The sequence below is a fragment of the Eubalaena glacialis genome, chromosome 15 (genome assembly GCF_028564815.1).
Source record: "Eubalaena glacialis isolate mEubGla1 chromosome 15, mEubGla1.1.hap2.+ XY, whole genome shotgun sequence".
Lineage (NCBI taxonomy): Eukaryota > Metazoa > Chordata > Mammalia > Artiodactyla > Balaenidae > Eubalaena > Eubalaena glacialis.
The window spans coordinates 55,456,330-55,477,745 of NC_083730.1; the positions used below are offsets into that span (position 1 = coordinate 55,456,330).

The 21,416-nt window shown below is 37.9% G+C and overlaps 1 protein-coding gene across 2 annotated transcripts in view; it reads left to right on the forward strand.

Moving 5' to 3' along the window:
* The first annotated feature begins 4,508 nt into the window (after nt 1-4,508).
* The window catches only part of ROCK1 (Rho associated coiled-coil containing protein kinase 1), a 146,406-nt gene continuing 129,498 nt past the window's right edge, over nt 4,509-21,416 (forward strand). For both annotated transcript variants that reach the window (XM_061170278.1, XM_061170279.1), the window contains exon 1: nt 4,509-5,464. In XM_061170278.1, the coding sequence (XP_061026261.1) occupies nt 5,372-5,464 (93 nt within the window). In that variant the 5' untranslated portion in view covers nt 4,509-5,371. The remainder of the gene's footprint in view (nt 5,465-21,416) is intronic.

The following is a 21,416-nucleotide window of genomic DNA, read 5'->3' on the forward strand; positions in this document are numbered from 1 at the left end:
CAAACTACATTGACTCCCAAGCCTGAATATCCTGTGGAAAGAAAAAAAAAAGTTTGGCTCATCTCAAGAGCACTCCTAGGTAATGGAACATATTCTTCCTGATTCACTTCACAAATCTAGAAAAATATGTACATATAAACTACTTTGAGGGTAAATATTCATCATATAAAACCAACCTCTTAAAACAGAACTGAACCTAAATTTTCACAACTTTTTGTTTACTAAAGTTGTTCAGAATCAAGTGAAGTTGTTCCACACTAAAATAAATAAATAAATAAAGTAATGCCCTTTTGGAAAGTTATATGAAACATAATAAGTATCATACTTTCTTGGAAATGTTAACTACAGTTTCTGTAGGAACTTAGCCACATAACCTTCTTAACACATTTGTGGTATGCATTTTTTTTTAAATTTCTTTAACATCCTTATTGGAGTATAATTGCTTTATAATGGTGTGTTAGTTTCTGCTTTATAACAAAGTGAATCAGCTATACATATACATATATCCCCATATCTCCTCCCTCTTGCGTCTCCCTCCCACCCTCCCTATCCCACCCCTCTAAGTGGTCACAAAGCACCGAGCTGATCTCCCTGTGCTATGCGGCTGCTTTCCACTAGCTATTTATTTTACATTTGGTAGTGTATATATGTTGTGGTATGCATTTTTGAAATTACATGCAATTTATGGCACCAAATTACAATTGATATGTAACTTACAGCATGTACCTGAATTTTTGGTACATTTTTAAGACAATAGATGTGACTATGCATTGAGAAAATATAAAAATATACGTGAAAATGTGTTTATATGGGAATATGGTAAGTTTATAATATTTTTTAAAATCTGGAAGCATTCTTTAATTTGATCAAAAAGCTTTTACATTTCTTTTGTACAAAGGTTTGTTGAAGTAAAGACAATAAACATGAGTTAATTTGTCATTCCTTTACAACACTTCATTGTGGACCACTTCCTTGTATAGTGGTGATATAAAACAAGTATAAAAGGTACTCTCAATAGATGTCTATATACACATTTAACTATGAATATTTTTTTTCCCTGAAATCCAACCGTTTTGGTTATTTAATGTTGAGAAACTACCCCAAAATTTAGAAGCTCAAAGTAACAACCATTTTATTATGTGTTCATGATTCTGATATGTGGGCAGTGCTTGGAGGGATTAGCTTGTCTCTGTTCCCTGTGGTGTCATTTGGGGCGTTTCAAATGGCTGGGGACTGCTGGAATGGCTTGATGTGGGTCATAAGTCTAGAGTCTCTGTTCTCAAGGTTTGCTGGATTCCTCAGTCATCCTCCATCTGATTTCTTCTTGTGGTTAGTTATCTTGGGTTTCCTCACACCATGGTGATCTCAGTTTAGTTGGGCTTCCCAGAGCACTAAATGATTAGTTGCCAGGCAAACTCACAAAGTTTAGGCTTGTTACTGGCACAGTGCCATTTTTGCTGCATTTTATTGGTTAAAGCAGGTCATAAGGCCCCAGACCAGATTCAGTGTGGGAGGGTACTCCAGGAGGGCATGAATACTGGAAGACAGGGTTCTTTGGGGACCATCCTTCGAGGCTAGCTACTACATCAATGTTTATGAAAGAAATTCCATAAACATTAAACAGAATCAATTTCCTACAAAATAACCGAAAGCAAAGGCATGCTCAGCTTAATTGTCTTTCACTATACACAAGTCTACACCCAAATCTTTCTACTTTTTCCATGATCTCTCCCAAATATGCCTCAAATTCTTTCAGCACCGCAGTCTCTTCATTAGGTCCTAGCATGAATCTCATATAAATTAAACACTTCCAGATGTTTGAATTCCAAAAACCAGAAAAATTAACATATAACTAATTTAATCTATATATTTGCTTAAGTTGCCAACTTTGTAATTTTAAATTTCCAAGTGAAAAACATTAAAAAAAACTGTACCATTTACTATTACTCTTGCTTCTTAAAGGAAAATACATTTAGTTTTTTTAAAAAGTAGTCAAGAGAATTTCAGATTGAAAGACAGTCTTAAAGTAGAATAGCTTCCTTTATGAACAACTCCACCAAGGACGGCCACTGGTTCTTGGACCCAGTGTTTGGGAACCTCTAGTCAAGCCACTGTTATTGAACACTACCAAGATCCTTTGTATTCACACCTTTCTAAAATCATTTCACATCTTTCCCTAGGGACTGTAATCATATTGCTCACATTGTAAATTTTATAATTTCCTTTTTTATATGGAATCATTTAAATCTGTGTGACGTAAATAATACAGTTGTGAAATAATACTACTTGTTATTGTATTAGGATTGGATATTGTTAGCATACTGAGCAGTTAAGAGTGGGGATTCTGGAGTCAGACAGCCTCTGTTCCAACGTGGGTCTGTCATGACCTTGAGCAACTAACGTATCTTTCTGCACCTCAGTTTCCCCATCTACAATGTAGGTATAACTATAGCAGACTACTTTTGAAGTTTTAATGAGATATTATATATGGAATAGTGCCTAACACATGGTAAGCACTCAGTATGTGTAATTAATGTTATATTCTTACTATATTTATACATGGTATCAGTAGTTTGCAATTGTACTTAGGATTCTAATATATACTTTAAGGGTGATCTCAAATATCCACAATGCTTTTAAAGAGACTAGTAACAATTAGACAATAGAATTTTAAAGTTGGAAAGGAACTTTAATGTCATATGATTCTACTCTATTACAGGTGAGGACTTTTAAAAAACAAAAACATTGATACAGAGTCCAGCTATCTTATGGTAAAAGATAGTGGGGGGTTACAATCATCAGATTAGACTTGTAGATCAGTAAAATACATAGGCCACACCTATACTTCTAGTAGCTTTGCCAGATGGGCTTGCAGTCCCACTTACATTTATAAGTGTCACTCAATTATTGTCTTAGCTACCTGCATTTTTTTAAGTGTCCAAGTGGAAAGCAGCATAATGCTCACAGTTCTCTGAGAAACAACAAAATTCCTAAGACTACCTAAAAATGGTAATAAAAAAGGACAAGCATGGTTTAGGAAATTTATTTTAGGGCAACTGCCAGATTTATTTTAAGCCCTATGCTTAAAAATAAATTTAATTCACATGACTGGCTTAAAATACTGGAGCCAGGAAAAGTCACTGCAAAAGCATTTAATGAAATACCTGAATTTTGTCTAGTTGTCGTGTTTGATACGATTTTTGTGAAGACTTACTTCCTATCTTGACTTATACAGTGGATTTTACATCTAAATATTTCTTGTATCTAACACAATGAAAACAGAATGCACATTTTTCAAACAATAGAACATTTTCCTAACCTCTGACTCACAACAGAAAGTTGGTGGACTGTTCAGATGCTGTACAGTGCTTTTTATATAAAGACAATTGGTTCATCTGTAGCATTCTCCAGTGTGGGGTAAAACATCCACATTTTCTATTTTTAGCAATCCTTTATTTGACCTATGAGCAAAACTGAAGATTGATTAGAAATGAATTAAGGTAGATGTCCTGCTGAAAGCAGTGACAAACATTACTTTATCAGCAGATTGGATAACACGTCTCACCCTCTCTCACACTACAGTCAATGAAGCAATTGAATTAGGAGGAAATGGCCATTACTTTCATGTTCTACTTTAGTCTGGTAAAAATCACTATTCTAAGTTTCACTGAATGTTTTGAAATCGAAATGGCAGGATTACACATCAAGAAGAGAACTATAGTGGGAGTGTTAATCGTGTGAGAGAACTAGTATGAATAACTTAAAAAATATTGATTTCTTTCCTGAGATTATTATTATTATTTTTTAAACTAAATTGAGCTTGACTTCTATTGACCATATCTTCCGGAGTCAATAGTTTAAAGCTCCCCTGACACACACGCTCGCTTTAGGAGGGTCATGTACTGCATTGCTTCGTAATTTTCCCATGGAAGCAAGGACGGGTTAAACGACGTGGGGTTCACGGAGGGCCGACGATGAAGCACTACTGAAGACCAGACTCCGCTGGTGCTAAAACGCTGGTCCCTGCCGGCGAAAAGGCATCTTGCCTTAAAAAACAAAACAAAACAAAAAAAATTATCTCCAAAATAACAATAACAAGCACCCTTTCTCGCTAGAATTCTCCTGATGGCTGCAGCCCAGAGGAAGCAGAGCTGGGGCAGCGGCCAGGACGCCACCGGAGGCAGCGAGAGGTCCTCCTTCGCGCGGACACCCACAGCCGCTTCCCGAGCCGGCTTAGCTGCTCAACGCCTGCCGGAGCGAGGGCGGTGCCGCCCGCCGCGCCCTGTCAGCTCCTCCCCGCTGCCAGCCTGCCCAGCCAGCCTGTGAGGCCCCGGGGGCTCCCCGCCTTCCGCCCCGCCCGGCCCAGCCCGGCCCTGCCCGGCCCTGCGGAGGCGTCCGAGTGCGCGCGCGCGCGGCGCGGGCCCGGTTCCCCTTCCGAACATCCGCGCCCCGCATGCGCAGTCGGCGCCGGCGGTCTCCGTTTGTTTGAACAGGAAGGCGGACATATTAGTCCCTCACTGCCCCCCTCGCCCCACCCCCCCAAGCACTCGCCGCGCGACTCGCCCTTTCGCCAGCCCGGGCCACAGCGCCTCCCAGAAGCTCCCCCAGCCGCAGCCGCCGGGACCGGACTCTCGTCTCCCTCACCGCCCCCTCTCCAGCCCGTCCTCTCCCAAGTCTCCATCGGGCACCGACCTCGCCCTGCCCCACCGGACACCGCAGCAGCAGCCCCGGCAGCGCCGGGACAAAATGGGAGACTGAGGCTATCCCGCGGGGACCAGCTCTTGGCCGAGGCGGATCGGTGCGTCGGGCCGGGCCAAGTGGATCCGGGGATGCAGGGCTAGACCGGCTCCAGCGCCTCAGAGCGGAGCGGGCCCGGCCCGGGGCCCGAGCGGCGGCGGCGGCAGCGGCAGCTGGCACAGCTCCGCGCCCGCCCTTCGCTTTCGCCTTTCCTCTTCTCCCTCCCCTGCTGCCCGGAGGAGTCTCCACCCTGCTTCTCTTTCTCTCCCCCCTCCTGCCCATCTCGGGACCGGGAGCCCTCCATGGCGAAGGCGGCCGGGGCCCGCTAGGCTGAAGCACTTCGCCGGAGCGACGAGGCTGGTGGCGACGGCGCTGTCGGCTGTCGTGAGGGGCTGCCGGGTGGGATGCGACTTTGGGCGTCCGAGCGGCTGTGGGTCGCCGTCGCCCCCGGCCCGGGGTCTGGAGAGCGGAGATCCCCTCAGTGAGGGGGAGGAGGGGGAACCGGGCGCACCTGGTGACCCTGGGGTTCCGGCTCCTCCGCCCCGCGGCCGCGAACCCACCGCCGGAGGAAGTTGGTTGAAATTGCTTTCCGCTCCTGGTGCTGGTACGAGGGTATTGTCACAGTAGCAGCAACATGTCGACTGGGGACAGTTTTGAGACTCGGTTTGAAAAAATCGACAACCTGCTGCGGGATCCCAAATCGGAAGTGAATTCAGATTGTTTGCTGGTGAGTAGCACTGTTCTCTTTTGCTTGTCGAAGGTTCTGTATTTATTTCCTTCCTCTTGCTTTCAGTCTGGTTATCTGCAAAAGAAAGTTTCAGGTGTGCATCATCTTGGAAAACACCAAAATCTGGTGTTTTTCCTGAAGAGTCTTGGAGTACCACTGAAAGCTCATGCCGTAGCCCTATTTATCATTGGACTGGCTCTGCACTCTCTGAACTTTTAGCTCTGACTCAGTTCATCGTTACACAAAAGATACTTATAAACCTCTATTGCAGGCGATCATATAAAAGTTACCACGTCAAAGTTATTACTACGTAGTTTGTTGAATGGCGATCTTAGTAATATTAATCCTTCCTATCGGTTTGACAGTAAGGTTGGAAAAGACTGCTTTCCATTTACAGCTATTTAGCTCCTTAAGGGTTTAATTTTTAGACTTGTGACAATGTAGAATCGAGATTGAGGAAGTGATTTTTGAGCCAAAATGTCATAGGTGATTTGAGTCTGAGGAACTGTTTGCTGGACTATTAAAGTGTAAAAATCCAAGATAACTGATGGTAGGTCATCATGATATTAACATCTTTTACAATATTGTTGATTACAAAAGTACTGCACAGATATTTTGTCATAATTCCCTTTTTTGGTGGTGTTGTGCTTAACATTATAACTTTTGAAACATTCTGAAGAAGTTTTTATGATATGAAAGGCCGAAACACTATTTTAAAAATTCTTCAGTGGTTGATAGCATGAATAATTATCTGTAGATAACTGGAGTTCTTAAGTTTTTTCAATTTCTCCTAATACTAATAGTTGCAAACTATTTGTAAGCAAGTTTTTCCTTTACTGAACAACCAAAAGTTATGTAGTAATCCTATTTTGGCCCAGACAAAACCACATTATCTTAAAAGTTTCAAGGAATATGTATATGGATAGTAATTTACAACCTTCTCAGAGAATTAATGTTAGATGTCCACAGTATTTGGGATTAAAATTAAGTGAATTAAATAATGCCATTCAGAGAAATAATACCATTTTAAAATCTCATCTTGAGTCAGGAAAGTGATGTAGATCATTTAAAATTAACATACGTTTCAGTTACTCTAAATACCTGTGTATATTTTTTTTAACACATATGGGTCTACAAGAAAGTTTCTCCCCAAAGCTTTCTAAATTACTCTAAGCATCCTTGACTGTGAAATAAGAGTTGTGGGTTGTATGTTTGAAATGTCTCACCCACATTATGGATGCTCTTCATATAGAGAAACAAAAAAGAGGGTTGATGCTTAATACAATTGAACACATTTTATTGAATAAGAGAAGGAATTAGAACTTATCTTTCTAGGAAGGATTTCTATAACTTTTAAGAAGTCTAATTCTTCTTTTAATATTTATCCAATTTTTGTATATCTTTCATTTTACTTTGCTTTTTGATCTCCTTATTCCATGAAGCAGTGTTACAGGGAGGGTTTAGTAGGAGTTTTTTTGGTTTGTTTTAGTTGTCTTCTAGCCTCTTGCCGTAGCTTCATTTGGTGGGAACCTCACAAATTTATTGAAATGTGGAAGATATAAGGAAATGTAAGTCATGAATTCTCTCCTTGTAAGTCCAATCTATTTAGAAAAACAAGTCCTAATCTCACACACATACACAAAAATAAAGCAAAACACTTCACAGATTGGGAAAATATGTGATAAATTTCAAATGATTGGTATAGGTAATAAACACTCTTGGATATTGAAAGGAAGAACTCTGTGAGTTGAGAGAGCCACGGTATGCTGTATGCTGGATGGATAGGATTTAGATAGAGGGTAGTCAAAGGGGGAGTGGAAGATAACATGAATAGAGGGTGGAAACATGACAGGCTAGCACATGCTAGGGGAACAGAAGATAAAGTTGGAAGGACAGATTGGGGTTAGAGTGTGGAGGATTTGATTGCTAGGCTAAGGAGTTTAGATTTTCTTCAGTATTTTGTGGCTATTAAATATTTATAAACAGGACTGTGCTAGGGTGAATGAAGATGAATGTGGTAGTTGTGTGCATGATGGGTTGTGTGGAAAGAGACTGGAGATGGGGTGAGATATGAAGTTTTTAAAAAAATTACTGTAATAGTCCAGAAATGATTGAAGCTCAAAATTGGGGCATTAGAATGGGGAAGGAGAATTGATGGAATTTGATTGGCAGGGTTGGGGAGAAGGGGCAACCAAAAAGAATAGTTAGATGACTAAAAATTTTAAGCCTGGGTTATAGGGAGACTGGTGAAAACAAGTCAGGTTTGGAAATCGCTTGGAAAGAATTGGCAACAGATAAATTCAGTTTTGTATTTGTTGTGTTTGAGGGGTTAGTAGGACAACCACAAAGACATGATCTGTAGACTATTGGAGATATGAAACTGAGCTCATAATTAAAGATAACAGTTTGGAAATCATTTGCACACAGATGCAAGTTGAAACTGATACAATGATAAAAGGGTAAAGAACAAAGAGGAAGAGTCAAGAAAGTAGGCAGGTAGTCATGCCCTCTCAGAGTTAGGACAGCCAAGTGTCTTGGAGCCCAAGACCTAAAAGAACATAGTCAACAGACATATTCCCCCTATCCCCTTTTTTCTGTTGAGTTCCATAATTGTTTATTGATAGCTGTTGAAATTTTATTATATTAATCTGAACTTGGTAAAGACTGAATTTTTCTTTGGAGATAGAACCCTTTTTCCAGTTTTGTAGCATCTAACATGAATTTTCTTTGCATGATTATTTTATGTTTATCATCAAACATTCATTCATTTATTCAGCCATGCAGAATGACCTACCAGGCAGCTTCATCTTTTTCAGTGAGTCCGTTTTTACTCTTCCCTGTCTGGACTTTGGACATCTCATGTATTGTAGGAACAATACCCTTTTTAAATTGATTGACTTTCCCTATTATTTTGGCCATTGTTGCTTTATTTAGCTGATACTTATTGAGTATGTATTATGTGCCGTGTACAACACTCAAGTTCTAATATTTTTTTTGGTAATCTCAGAAAATAAAGTTGTCAAATTATGTTTTCTTGACTAGACCTACTCTTCAGAAATGAAAGTTCCTACACCTTTTGATTGCAGAAGAGTTTGTTGGTGTAGGTCTTTTAAACCACCTCACCCACAAAGAAAACAGCTTTTTTTGTTGAGTATTAGTAGTTATAAAATAATGTAGCTGGGAGAAGCCCTGATAAATGATTTCTTCAACCTTTTCTTGAACACATAATTTATTTTAAAAACCAGGTAAGCCCATTTTTCATATTGCAAATGTAAATGCTAAAATAGTCTGCAGATGCTAAGGTAATACGGTACCTATTCACTCGTTTCCTAGATCATCCAAATTACTCAGCGTTGGTTTTCTGGTTTTCAGATTCTTTCCAGTGTCCTAATGGTTCTCTTACTGTCCATGTTATAGTTTATAATGATTATCAAGAGCTGTTTTTCTTTTTCCAACTTTTTTTTTAAACTTTAGAATTATTTTATCTAAGGTTTGTTAACAATTTCTCAATAGTTTTGAATATCTCTGAAAACAGTAGGGAATGGAGTTTAATTAACGTTTATTTTTCCAGAGGCAAAAATGCCTATAATTTGTAAATTAAAAAGGAAAAACAAAGGCAGGTGAGTGGGAAGGTTAGGTGTATATTTGTCTTGAAGTTTGACATACATTTCTTGAAAATAAAGCTATCTGACTGTAGCATCTTTTTTTTTTAGTTTTTGTTTTTGACCTTTTTTTTCTAGTTTTGTTTAGTTGGTGGAGGTGTAGCAATGAGTGAGTGGCATAGAGGGAAGGCAACCAATAATAGATGAACAGTGCATACTGAGTTCCAACACTGCTGTCCCCTTCGTACGTATTTGTTGCTACCGTCATTAGTCAGTTTTTCAGAATGTAGAAGGCAAATGTAAATGAAGTTCCGAGTTTTTGAGTTTTTCCTCTTTAAATTCTCTTTTTCTGGGCTTCCTTGACCTAGTGCTTTCCCATCTTTACATTGCTGACTTCTTTTTCCTTCAGCCTCAGTCTTTGGCCTGTAATACTTAGCTTTCTCTTCACCTGTCTTGGAGAATTCATCCATTCTTATATCTTCAGCTGCTATCATCTCTGTACCCATGATATCCAGGTCTTTATTTTTTAGTCTTTTTGCTGTTTTTGAATCCTAAATACCTGACTGCCTATTAGGCATCTCTACTTGGATGTCATATTTTTACTCAAATTACTAATATTCCAAAATAAGCTTCATGTCACATAACTTACCTGTTTTGTCATTAACACTGCTAGTGTGCCTGCCACTCAAATGGAACTTTTTGTTGTGTACTTTAACTCTGACAATCCTAGGTCACATGTTGGATTATTTCAAAAGATTGTGGCTAGCATTCCAGATTCTAGATTATTGCTGTATAGTCCCTCTGTGTGTCCTGCCAGTTGCATTGATCACATTTGGGGTTATATTACTGTTGGTGGAATGAAAAGACTTGAGGTCATTAAATCTTTGGGCCTTAAAGCTATATGCTTGCTAGTGTTCATAATTCATGAGTGTTACCAGTATCTGTTGCATATCCGGTTAGTTTGGATTAGACTGTTTTGAGGTCATTCATTCAGCACATCTTTGTGTAGGTTCTAAACGTGGATTCAAATGTAGGCTCTGTCGTGTACTTACCAGATGATTTTAGGTGAATAATTTTAACCTCTCAAAGCTTGTCTCATCTTAAGGAAAGTGGAGGGATAATAGTACTAGATTTTCGTTAAGATTAAATAATGTAGACAAAGCAATTATCACAACATGTGGTATTTAGTAAGCATTTGTTAATTGGTAACTATTATTTTTGTCATATTTATAGTATTCCTGTTATATGCTAGTCACTGTGCTTAGGCTGGAAGTTGATATTTATTGTCTTCTCTAAGTGCAGAGTAATTTATCTGGCACTTCAAACCATGCTTGTAAATTCATAATCCAGCTGTACTTTATTTGAAGTGTCCAAGCCAGTTGTTAACTGAAAATGGAGACATTTAGATGAGATTCAGTAGAACGAGGAGGGGCTTTTGGAGATTGTTTATTCATTTAGTCATGATTTATAACATACCTACTTTGTGTTAAGGGTTCAGATTGATAAAAAAGACAGTTGGGAGCTGGTTTACAGAGACTTAGTTATCTTACTCTCTTTCTGTGTGTATCTTATACTTTCACTATTCTGTTAAACAGGCCTTCTTGCACTGCAAGAACCCTGTGGGTGTATAGAGAGGTGGCTCAGAGTAATAGCTGAGACATGAATTGGGCCATTCATTAATCTCTTGAGTCAGAACTGTTTTTAATCCAGAAGAAGGAACCACATATAATATTTTATAATGAACAAAGAGTAAATTCCCAGTTTTATTTTATTTTATTTATTTTTTATTTATTTATTTTTAAAATTTATTTATTTTTGGCTGTGTTGGGTCTTCGTTGCGGTGCACGGGCTTCTCATTGCGGTGGCTTCTCTTGTTGCGGAGCACCGGCTCTAGTCTCGCGGGCTCAGTAGTTGTGACTTGCAGGCTCTAGAGCGCAGGCTCAGCAGTTGTGGCACACGGGCTCAGTTGCTCCGCAGCATGTGGGATCGTCCCGGACCAGGGCTCGAACCCGTGTCCCCTGCATTGGCAGGCGGATTCTTAACCACTGCGCCACCAGGGAAGCCCCAATTCCCAGTTTTAGATTAGATTTTGCATAACTTTACAATTTAGTTTTATTTCACGATTTTAAGTTTTGATGTGTTTATATGGTTAAAAACTAGAGATTCTGATATATGACAGAAAGGCCCACATATCAGGAAATACTACATACGGAGTTCTGTTGCTGAAGATAGTCTAGTAGCTCCCCTTCCCCATGACCATCCCCACTAAAAAAGAGGTACATCTATTTAGTTTAAGCCCAGAACATAGCTGATGAATACCCCACACATGTATGTACAAGGTGAACAGGTACTACTGCATTTCACAATGGAAAATATTTTTTAAAATATCCTGTTAGCATGGTATAGTGAAAAGTACACTGGACTGGAAATTCAGAGCATTGGCATATCCTTGTTTTGCTGTTAACTCTCTGTGTAACCAAGTAAATCTTTTTTCTCATCTGGGCTTCATTTTCCCCAATGAAGAATTGGACCATGTAGTTGCTAATGTCCATTGTGTCTCTAAAAATTCTATAAGTCTTTGTTTATTATAATTCCATAAAAATTTTAAAACTGTTATTGATTTATTTTTAAGAAGGAAAATTTTAAAGTTAAGTGATTTGGGGGTAGAAGTATAAGAATAGGAACCATCTTTGGTAAGTGCTATTTTTGCAACTAGTTCTACATAGCCTTAGAAGATCATCCTAAGATAACTTTTAATTGTTATATTTGGCAGTTATTCTTTTTTGCATTTGTGACTTGTGTCATAATTGTAGGGGTTTGTGCTTTTTAAACAGAGAAAGTGGTAATTGAGTTACTTATTTGTATTTCCATTAAAATGTATACATGTACTAGTTTACTTTTCTAATGTGTCTGCCCTTCCTGTTTGGGATTGTGAGATGTAAGGGGACATTGTCATTATAGTTTCTAAACAGTTAGTAGGAACTTGAATATTCAAATTAACGTCCAAAGTTTGATGTCTTAGGAGAGAGGTTGTCTTTTTTTTTTTTTTTTTTTTTTTTTTTACAAGAGTATTCTCTTTTATAATAGCAAATAGTAGAAACAAACAGAATATCACCAACAAAGGAGACAGTAATAAAATTACAGAACATTTCCATTGTTATAGAGAAAGAATAAGATCTGTACATATTAAAATAGAAAATTCTTTAAGACCCAGGTAAAAAGAAGTTGCCATAGCATAATAGAATCGTATGTAAATGTATATGACCCATAAATGTACAAATACTTTGTGTTTATTTTTTTGTTCTATATGCTTTTGTATGGATTGATTCTTCTACTGTGAGAATATATTCATGTGTTTCTTTTTTTTTTTTTTCAAAATACTGGCAAGTGAAATTTATTTATGCATAATAAGGAAATGTTTAGTGGTGAAAACATTCTGGATTTTTTTTTTTTTTTTAAAACATCTTTATTGAAGTATAATTGCTCTACAATGGTGTGCTAGCTTCTGCTCTACAACAAAGTGAATCAGCTACACATATACACATGTTGCCATATCTCCTCCCTCCTGCATCTCCCTCCCTCCCACCCTCCCCACCCCACCCCTCCAGGTGGTCACAAAGCACCGAGCTGATCTCCCTGTGCTATGCGGCTGCTTCCCACTAGCTATCTATTTTACATTTGGTAGTGTATACATGTCCATGACACTCTCTCACCCTGTCACATCTCACCCCTCCCCCTCCCCATATCCTCAAGTCCATTCTCCAGTAGGTCTGTGTCTTTATTCCCATCTTGCCACTAGGTTCTTCATGACCTCTTTTTTTTTTTCCCTTAGATTCCATATATATGTGTTAGCATACTGTATTTGTTTTTCTCTTTCTGACTTACTTCACTCTGTATGACAGACTCTAACTCCATCCACCTCATTACAAACACCTCCATTTCATTTCTTTTTATGGCTGAGTAATATTCCATTGTATATATGTGCCACATCTTCTTTATCCATTCATCCGATGATGGACACCTAGGTTGCTTCCATGTCCTGGCTATTGTAAACAGAGCTGCAATGAATATTTTGGTACATGACTCTTTCTGAATTATGGTTTTCTCAGGGTATATGCCCAGTAGTGGGATTGCTGGGTCATATGGTAGTTCTATTTTTAGTTTTTTAAGGAACCTCCATACTGTTCTCCATAGTGGCTGTATCAATTTACATTCCCACCAACAGTGCAAGAGTGTTCCCTTTTCTCCACACCCTCTCCAGCATTTATTGTTTCTAGATTTTTTGATGATGGCCATTCTGACCGGTGTGAGATGATACCTCATTGTAGTTTTGATTTGCATTTCTCTAATGATTAATGATGTTGAGCATTCTTTCATGTGTCTGTTGGCAATCTGTATCTCTTCTTTGGAGAAATGTCTATTTAGGTCTTCTGCCCATTTTTGGATTGGGTTGTTTGTTTTTTTGTTATTGAGCTGCATGAGCTGCTTGTAAATCTTGGAGATTAATCCTTTGTCCGTTGCTTCATTTGCAAATATTTTCTCCCATTCTGAGGGTTGTCTTTTGGTCTTGTTTATGGTTTCCTTTGCTGTGCAAAAGCTTTTAAGTTTCATTAGGTCCCATTTGTTTATTTGTGTTTTTATTTCCATTTCTCTAGGACCTGGGTCAAAAAGGATCTTGCTGTGACTTATGTCATACAGTGTTCTGCCTATGTTTTCCTCTAAGAGTTTGATAGTGTCTGGCCTTACACTTAGGTCTTTAATCCATTTTGAGTTTATTTTTGTGTATGGTGTTAGGGAGTGTTCTAATTTCATACTTTTACATGTACCTGTCCAATTTTCCCAGCACCACTTATTGAAGAGGCTGTCTTTTCTCCACTGTATATGCTTGCCTCCTTTATCAAAGATAAGGTGACCATATGTGCGTGGGCTTATCTCTGGGCTTTCTATCCTGTTCCATTGATCTATATTTCTGTTTTTGTGCCAGTACCAAACTGTCTTGATTACTGTAGCTTTGTAATATAGTCTGAAGTCAGGGAGCCTGATTCCTCCAGCTCCATTTTTCGTTCTCAAGATTGCTTTGGCTATTCGGGGTCTTTTGTGTTTCCGAATAGCCAAAGCAATCTTGAGAGGTTGTTTTAAAATATGATACATGTTTAAGACAACCTCTCAAGATTGCTTTGGCTATTCGGAAACACAAAAGACCCCGAATAGCCAAAGCAATCTTGAGAGGTTGTCTTAAACATGTATCATATTTTAAAGTGTACCCTAACCTGTGTCCCTCCTTTATTCCTATGTTTATTTTTATTATTTAATTTTAGTTTATTGTTATTCCCATACTTTATTTATAGTCTTTATGCCATACTTTCTATACTGATTTTTGGCAAGAAATTGAAATTTTATCTCAGATTGTTCCCTGGAACTGATTTTGAAATAGTGAACTACAGTTAACTCTTCTTTTTTCTCTTTGATGTTATTCATTCATTAATGAATAATGAATTCATTCATTCAGCAAATATTTATTTGCTGTGTACTGTGTGCTAGGTGCTCTCGTAGGCACTGGGGACCCCATGGTGAGTAAAAGCAAAGGGCTCTGCCTTCATGGAACTTACAGTCCCAGGAACAGGATAAGTTATGAGCAGATATGAGTGGGGTATGGCTTGAAGGGGAGGTAAGAGATATGATCATGCCTTTTCTCTTAGGTGGAGTATATTTAAAGACTTGTGGTGAATTAGTCTAAGTGTATAATTTTCAGATATGTCTGTAGATTGTATGTACTGGATTCCCTTGAGGACTTGTTAAAAATGGAACCTGAGCCCATGCCCAGACAAACAAAATCAGAATTTTGGGGGATAAGTCCTAGGATCCTGCATGAGATGTGGATTCTTAGACACGCTCAAGTTTGAAAACTGTGGTTGTAGTGGAAAAAACATGGATTTTTGTTTTGTTTGGTAATTTTATAAATGAAAAATTTCAAACATACACAAGTAGGGAAAATAGCATAGTGAACCTCCATTACTCAGATTCTGCAGTTTTCAAAATTTTGTCATACTTGCTTCATCAAACATCCTTTTTCTTGCAAAGATATTTTAAAGCAAATTCCAGATATTGTCATTTCACCCTTACATACTTCAATAAACATCTCAAAAAATTTTTTTTTCTTACATTACCACAATGGCCATTATCATGTCTAACAAAATTAAAAGTACCTTGGTACCATTAATTCCCAGTTTATATTCAGATTTCTGTAGTTGTCTAAAACGATGTTTTTTTTGCAGTCGCTTTATTAGAATCTAGATTCAGACAAAGTCTACATGTTGCTTTTGTTTGTTAGGTCTTTTAAGTCTCTTTTTCATGTAGAGCAGTTTTTTCCCCCATCTCCTCTATCTGCCACCCCCATTGTCTTGTTGAAAAAACTAGGTCTTTGGTACCATACAGTGTTTCATATTCTGGATTTTTTTTGTTTGTTTCCTTGTCATGTCATTTAGCTTGCTCCTGTATCTTCCATGTTTCCTGTAAGTTGGTAGTTAGATCTAAAAACTCGTTTTAATTATTTTGACCTTTTAGTCAGGAGTGTTTCATAGATTGTATTTTCTTTTGCATCACATCAAGAGGCATACAGTATCTGGCTGACCCACGCTTTTAGTGATGCTAAGGTTGATCAGTGTGTTCAGGTGGTGACAGCCTGAATAACTTGCTTTGTAAAATCCTTTAGTATCCTTTCAGCTAATGGTTCCATCCATTTATAATTTTTAGCTGAAGCAGTTATTCATCAGGGAAAGCAAAATAATGGTTTTTTAATTATATCATTCCTTTCACATTTTTTAACTGTAATTCTTCTGTTAAGAGAATATAAGAATTTAAGAACTTTTACTCATCGTCTATAGGGCTGTTTGCTTACCGTGAAATAGGGTTCATAAAATACAGGGTGAATGCATCAGTCTTTCTCTTTATTTTTATTTTTTTTGATTCTTTTTTTTTTTAAGTTTTTATTGTAGTATAGTTCATTTACAATGTTGTGTTAGTTTCAGGTGTACAACCAAGTGAATCAATTATACATACACATATATCAACTTTTTTTTTTTTTAGATTCTTTTAGTCTTTCTCTTTAATTGCCACTTTTCAGAGTAAGGTATTTTGGAGGTTTAGTGTGCTAGACATGGCACAAATTGGGTATTTAAGGGAAATTTAAGAAAGGGACTATTTACAAATGTATAGACAGTATTTAAGGAAATCAGTAGGGGTAGTGCACTACCATGGGACAAGTAACAGTGGGGAAAGAGCTACTACCACCTTTAGGAGGACAAGGGAAGAGAGCAGTTGGAAGGGTAGCTCTATGGAGAGGGCTTTCTGGCAGAGACTGTGGTTTTAAGTAGAGATAGAAGCATGTTGATCTGGCAGTAAGGGAACAAGGGGAATATATCCCCTGCTGTTATCGGCCTCACTCCCTACAGTCTCCTACTGTGGTCTCCCTTTGCCTAAAAGGCTGGTATGCAAAAGAACTCATTGATCTAGTCCATAAAGTTCAGCGGATAAGATATACCCAATACTTATTTATTTATTTCTCTCTTTTATTTTGTTTTTTATTTTTGGCATCATTGTGGAAACCATTAAAAAATATATTTGATGTGTTTCAGTCAATTTTTGTCATCTTTGCTATGCTCAATTTGTCCTGTCTTTGACTAATGGGAGCCTCTTTACATTGACTCCCATCTTATTTGTCTATGATCTTAATAATCTTTGAGGGAACTTCCTTGTTTCTTGGTGTAATAGGATGCCCAGGCTCATCTTGTACATACATTTCTTGCCCCAGACTTGGAAATCAGCCGTTTAATGGGGAACTGGATGCTAGTACTCATTACTACTGGTTGAAATTGCTTCTTATCCTTGTTTAATAATTAGGGCTGTGAAATTTTATTTTTGGAAAGAAGAAAAAATACTTTATACCGATAATTCTAGTTTCTGTTTATCATCACTTTGTATTTTTTGCGTTTACATGGAAAAATCTTAGTTCTAACAACACTAACAGAATTACACATTTGTTTGATTTCCAAGAATGTGGGTATGATATAATGAAAGAAAAACTGAATGGTTGGTGGGTGACGGTGGGTGGGGTCTGAAGTACAGAATTGTACTCTCTAGTTGACACTGTAAATTGTAAACTGAAAAATTGTATGGCCTTGGACAGCTAGTATCTACTCTCTGACCCTTGTTTTCATTAGGAGTGTAGTACAAAATTCACGAGTTGAAACCATCTCCAAACTGTCTTTAGATACGAGTGTATTTAAATTCCCAACCTTATTAAGAAATTCTGTTTTAGATATGTCTTCTATCCTTTAGTTGATTTTTAAAATTTTAATACTTTAACAGTAGGACAAAGAAAATGTTTCTCTAACTTTTATCATCCACTCTAAAAGTGTTTACTCGTCTCATCCTAATTGTATTTCCTTTGTTTATTTCTAGTAATATCTAGTCATGGAGGCAATATAGCATAGTGGTTGAGAGCATGGGCTTTGCAGTCAGACTGTGATTTTGAATCCCAACCAGGTCAGCCACTTAGTAGCCTTGTGAGTTTGGGCAAAATTCTTAACTTTTTTAGGACTCAAATGCTTACATCATCCTCAAATAAGATTAATCATAGACTCTCATAGGGCTGTTAGGAATATTAAATGTGATAATGCTAGTGCATGTAACATGCTTTGCATAGTTCTCAGCCTTTAGTTAATGTTAGCTATCATTATCATCATCATTGTTTTCATTATATGTCTTCATAATTTGTTCTGGGAAAAAGGACTTTTGTGTTGACCAAGAGCATTATTATCCACCTCCCCACTCCACAGGCCAACTTTTTATTTAGTTGAGTGATCTTGGACAAGTTATCTAACTTCTTTGAGCCTGAATATATTTAATCTGAAAAATGAGAATCATGATAATATTTACTTCATAGGTTTAATCATGAGGGTTAAATGAAATAATTTATATGCAAGTGCTGTAGTTTCATCCACGTGTTAATAGTTACTCCTTTCCTTGCTCTACCTTTATATTACAGATTTATGAAGGTTCCATTGTAGTTAGAAGTACTAGTTCTTGGAAACTTGGGAGAAGAGTAGAATGGGATTCTTTATTTGAAATATTTCTTGAATCTGATCTTTGCTTTCTTTTATTTCTGCCCTACTCAAGTCGAAATTTTCAACCCAACATTCTTGGGTTTAGTGGGACGCCCTAGCAGTTTGCCTGTATAGTCCATACTATATCTTTCTTTTTCTTAACTTTAGTGCTTTTGGTCATGTGGTCTTAGCTTCCCTATTTACTTAGTCTTAATTCCTACCGTTCTCCAAAACAGACTGTATGTTCCAGGTGGATTTCCTCACTTTCTACAGCATGTTGCCTGCTCTTTCCCACGAGGCCTTATATTTCTCTCCCTTTGAGTTCTCCTCTGTGTCCTCCGCGCCAATTTTCTCATCTTTATAGTCTAACATAAGTTACAACTGTGTTACACTGTTGTTTTCTCTTTTGAACTTCTATAGTACTTGTAATCTGTCTCATATAGTTTAGAACTTGATCAGAACTGTGTTGTATGAGTCTGTCTTAAGTGTTAGCCTTACCTCTCTAATGAGAATTACTAATGAGGGCTTAGTAATTCTGGACATTATTGTTCAATGAATACTTTTTGATTGTTGTGAATGATTATCTGCCCCACCCCACCCCCCCATTCCCCTGTTCTTTCTCTCTGAATTAGTTAGGATGCTGTCAGTTATACATGATAGCACTCAACTTGAATTTTCCTAGGCAAAAAGAATTTTTAGAGTCAGAGAAACCTGATCTCATTAAAAGTATAAAGATTCAGTTGAACTTCAATAAGAACTGGAACTTGGGCCTCAAATGGAAACAAGCCATTCTCTCTTTATTCTTATTTTTGCTTTGTTTTGTCATTCGGACTGTAGACTGGTTTTAGTCACTTATGTGGAAGATACCGTTGCCCAGAGCACTGGAGCTTTATATCCAACAGCTTCAGCTTCAACCACTGACTTTAAATCTTGGAGTCTCAAATCCAGAGCTCTGGAGCAAAAGATGCATCGATTCAGCTTGGGTCAGGTGCTCACCCCTCAACTAATCTCTTGTGATAAGGATCACATGAGAACTATGAGAATGGGGAGGCAGTTCCCAGGAAAAGAAGAGCAGTGGGGCAAGGCAGACTATAACATAGATGTTCCTTATACCACTCCTCCCTTCCCTCTTTTTTTTGACCTTGTATAGATGGCTTAAACTCTCTTCAACAGCCTATTCTTCAGTTTGTGAAAGGGAGTTAATAATAATTTATTTCATAGGGTGGTGGTAAGCATTAAATGTGATCATCTGTAAAGCATGGTTTGAAACCTCACAAAAACAGTTGTGTAAGCTGATGATAAATGGCTGCCCCTAGGTCCCTTTTGCCCTTATGCCCTGTGCTCTTCTGCCCTGGCCCCAAAGCTTTTCTGTCTGTAGGAGTTTATCCTGCCATTCTAGGTTGTTAGGTGGTCTTTTGGCATTACCTGTCTCAACCCAGTCCCCCACAGCTTCTGTCATCTTTTTGAGTAGAAGAGAATGAAGTTATTAACCTCATATAGCTTTTCTCAGGTGGTTTTAGAGTAAATATTTATTATAATTAAATGAATTATAATCTAAATAAAAACAATGGGCTTATTTTTGTAATTGTAGCATTCATGCTCAGTCCCTGCCCCTTCCTTTCTTCTTATAGTAGTGGCAGAGTAGACAATTTAGTGAATTGAAAGCTAAGGGCCTATAGAGATTCTACTCCTTTTTACCTATATTAATTAGGAATCTTTATTGTAAAGGACTGAAAACTCAACCCAAATTAACTTAAACAACAAAGAATGTTTATTGCCTCTGAATACTTGATAGGTAGATTCTAGCTTCAGGAATGTCTTTTTTCAGGGCTCAAATGATGTGACTGGGAGCTGGCTTTCCCAATCTGCTTCTTTAGTATTGTCTCCTTTCTCAGATACATAACTCCTTGTGGTTGTAAGGTACTTGCCATTAGCTTCCACGAGTGCTTGTTCAGGCATAGTGGAAGAAAAAGTGTTTTCTTCTAACCTTTAAATAGAGTTTCTAACTGATCCGGCCCACTAGATCATGCGCCCATATCTGAACCAGTCACAGTAGTCAGAAGAATGGTGTGATGGTAAGCGTAGGCCTCCATCATGTGCTCCAGTCTCAGAACTGGGAGTGAGTCGTCTTATTCCAAGACAGAGTATTAGAGTTGCATGGGGGAGGGATGGAAATTGGAGTTCAGTTTCCAAGATAGGGGGAAATGACCTGCTGGGCAGTCGCAAACAGCAAGTATCTCCTATATTAGATGGAGATTCCTCATCAAGAGAGACCCAAGTTGTGATAGTTTATTCTTCCTTATCTTTTTTGTAAATGACCTTTTTACTAAATTGTTAAGTTATCTAACATTAGAGTTAGCATAAGTATTGTCAACTAGTTGCCAAAGACCGCCAACTTAAGACCACAGCTGGGATAACATTTGGTCCTTTAATGAAAGGATACCTGTATGCTGCTTTGCCTTAATGATAAGTCTTTGGGTAACTTAGTGAAAGATTTCCAAATGCCTGTTCATGGATCAACCATATCAGAACCAAATACAGATTCTGGCAGGCCTCACCACAGCCTTACCGTACGAGAATTGGAGTTGGAAGATGTAGTATGCTGAAATTTGTATTCTTAACAGAGTCTAGGTGATTGCATAGCCAGGTTTGGGAAGGACTGAATAGTTGCCAACTAGCTAGACATTATGCCTCCTGCATATACCTCATTTGGGAAGCTGCTGTGAGGAAAACAAAATAGATGGAAGTAGTAGGATTGGATAGAAAAAAACTTGCCTCCCTTTTAAGAAAGTATTTTCTCTTTTTAAAAATATGTTTTAAGAAAGAACAGGTTATATGAAAAGAATGAACGTTTTCTGAAAAAGCTGGTTTTGTTTTAGTTTGTTTGGTTGATCTGATTTCAGGCAGGGCAGGAAATCAGATTTGATAAAGAATTCAAGTAGTGTTGCCCTCAGTCATCATTGTAACTCCCCAGTACCTTGTTCCTTTGCCAGCTAAAAGGAAAGGACCTCCTATTTTCTTAGTACTTATGAAGAAATTGTTTAAATGTGAATAGGCTATGAAAGAATAGTATAGTATATTTAAAAAACAGATTTTTTTTTTAATAAATTCGAAAGAGATTGGAAATTTACCGTTCCTATGAGATTAAAATTTTTTTCCTAAATGAAAACATATTTTAATTACTTAAATAGCTCGTGGGCTTCTGAGCTATTATATATTGAGATATTGATGCTCAACATGTACGCT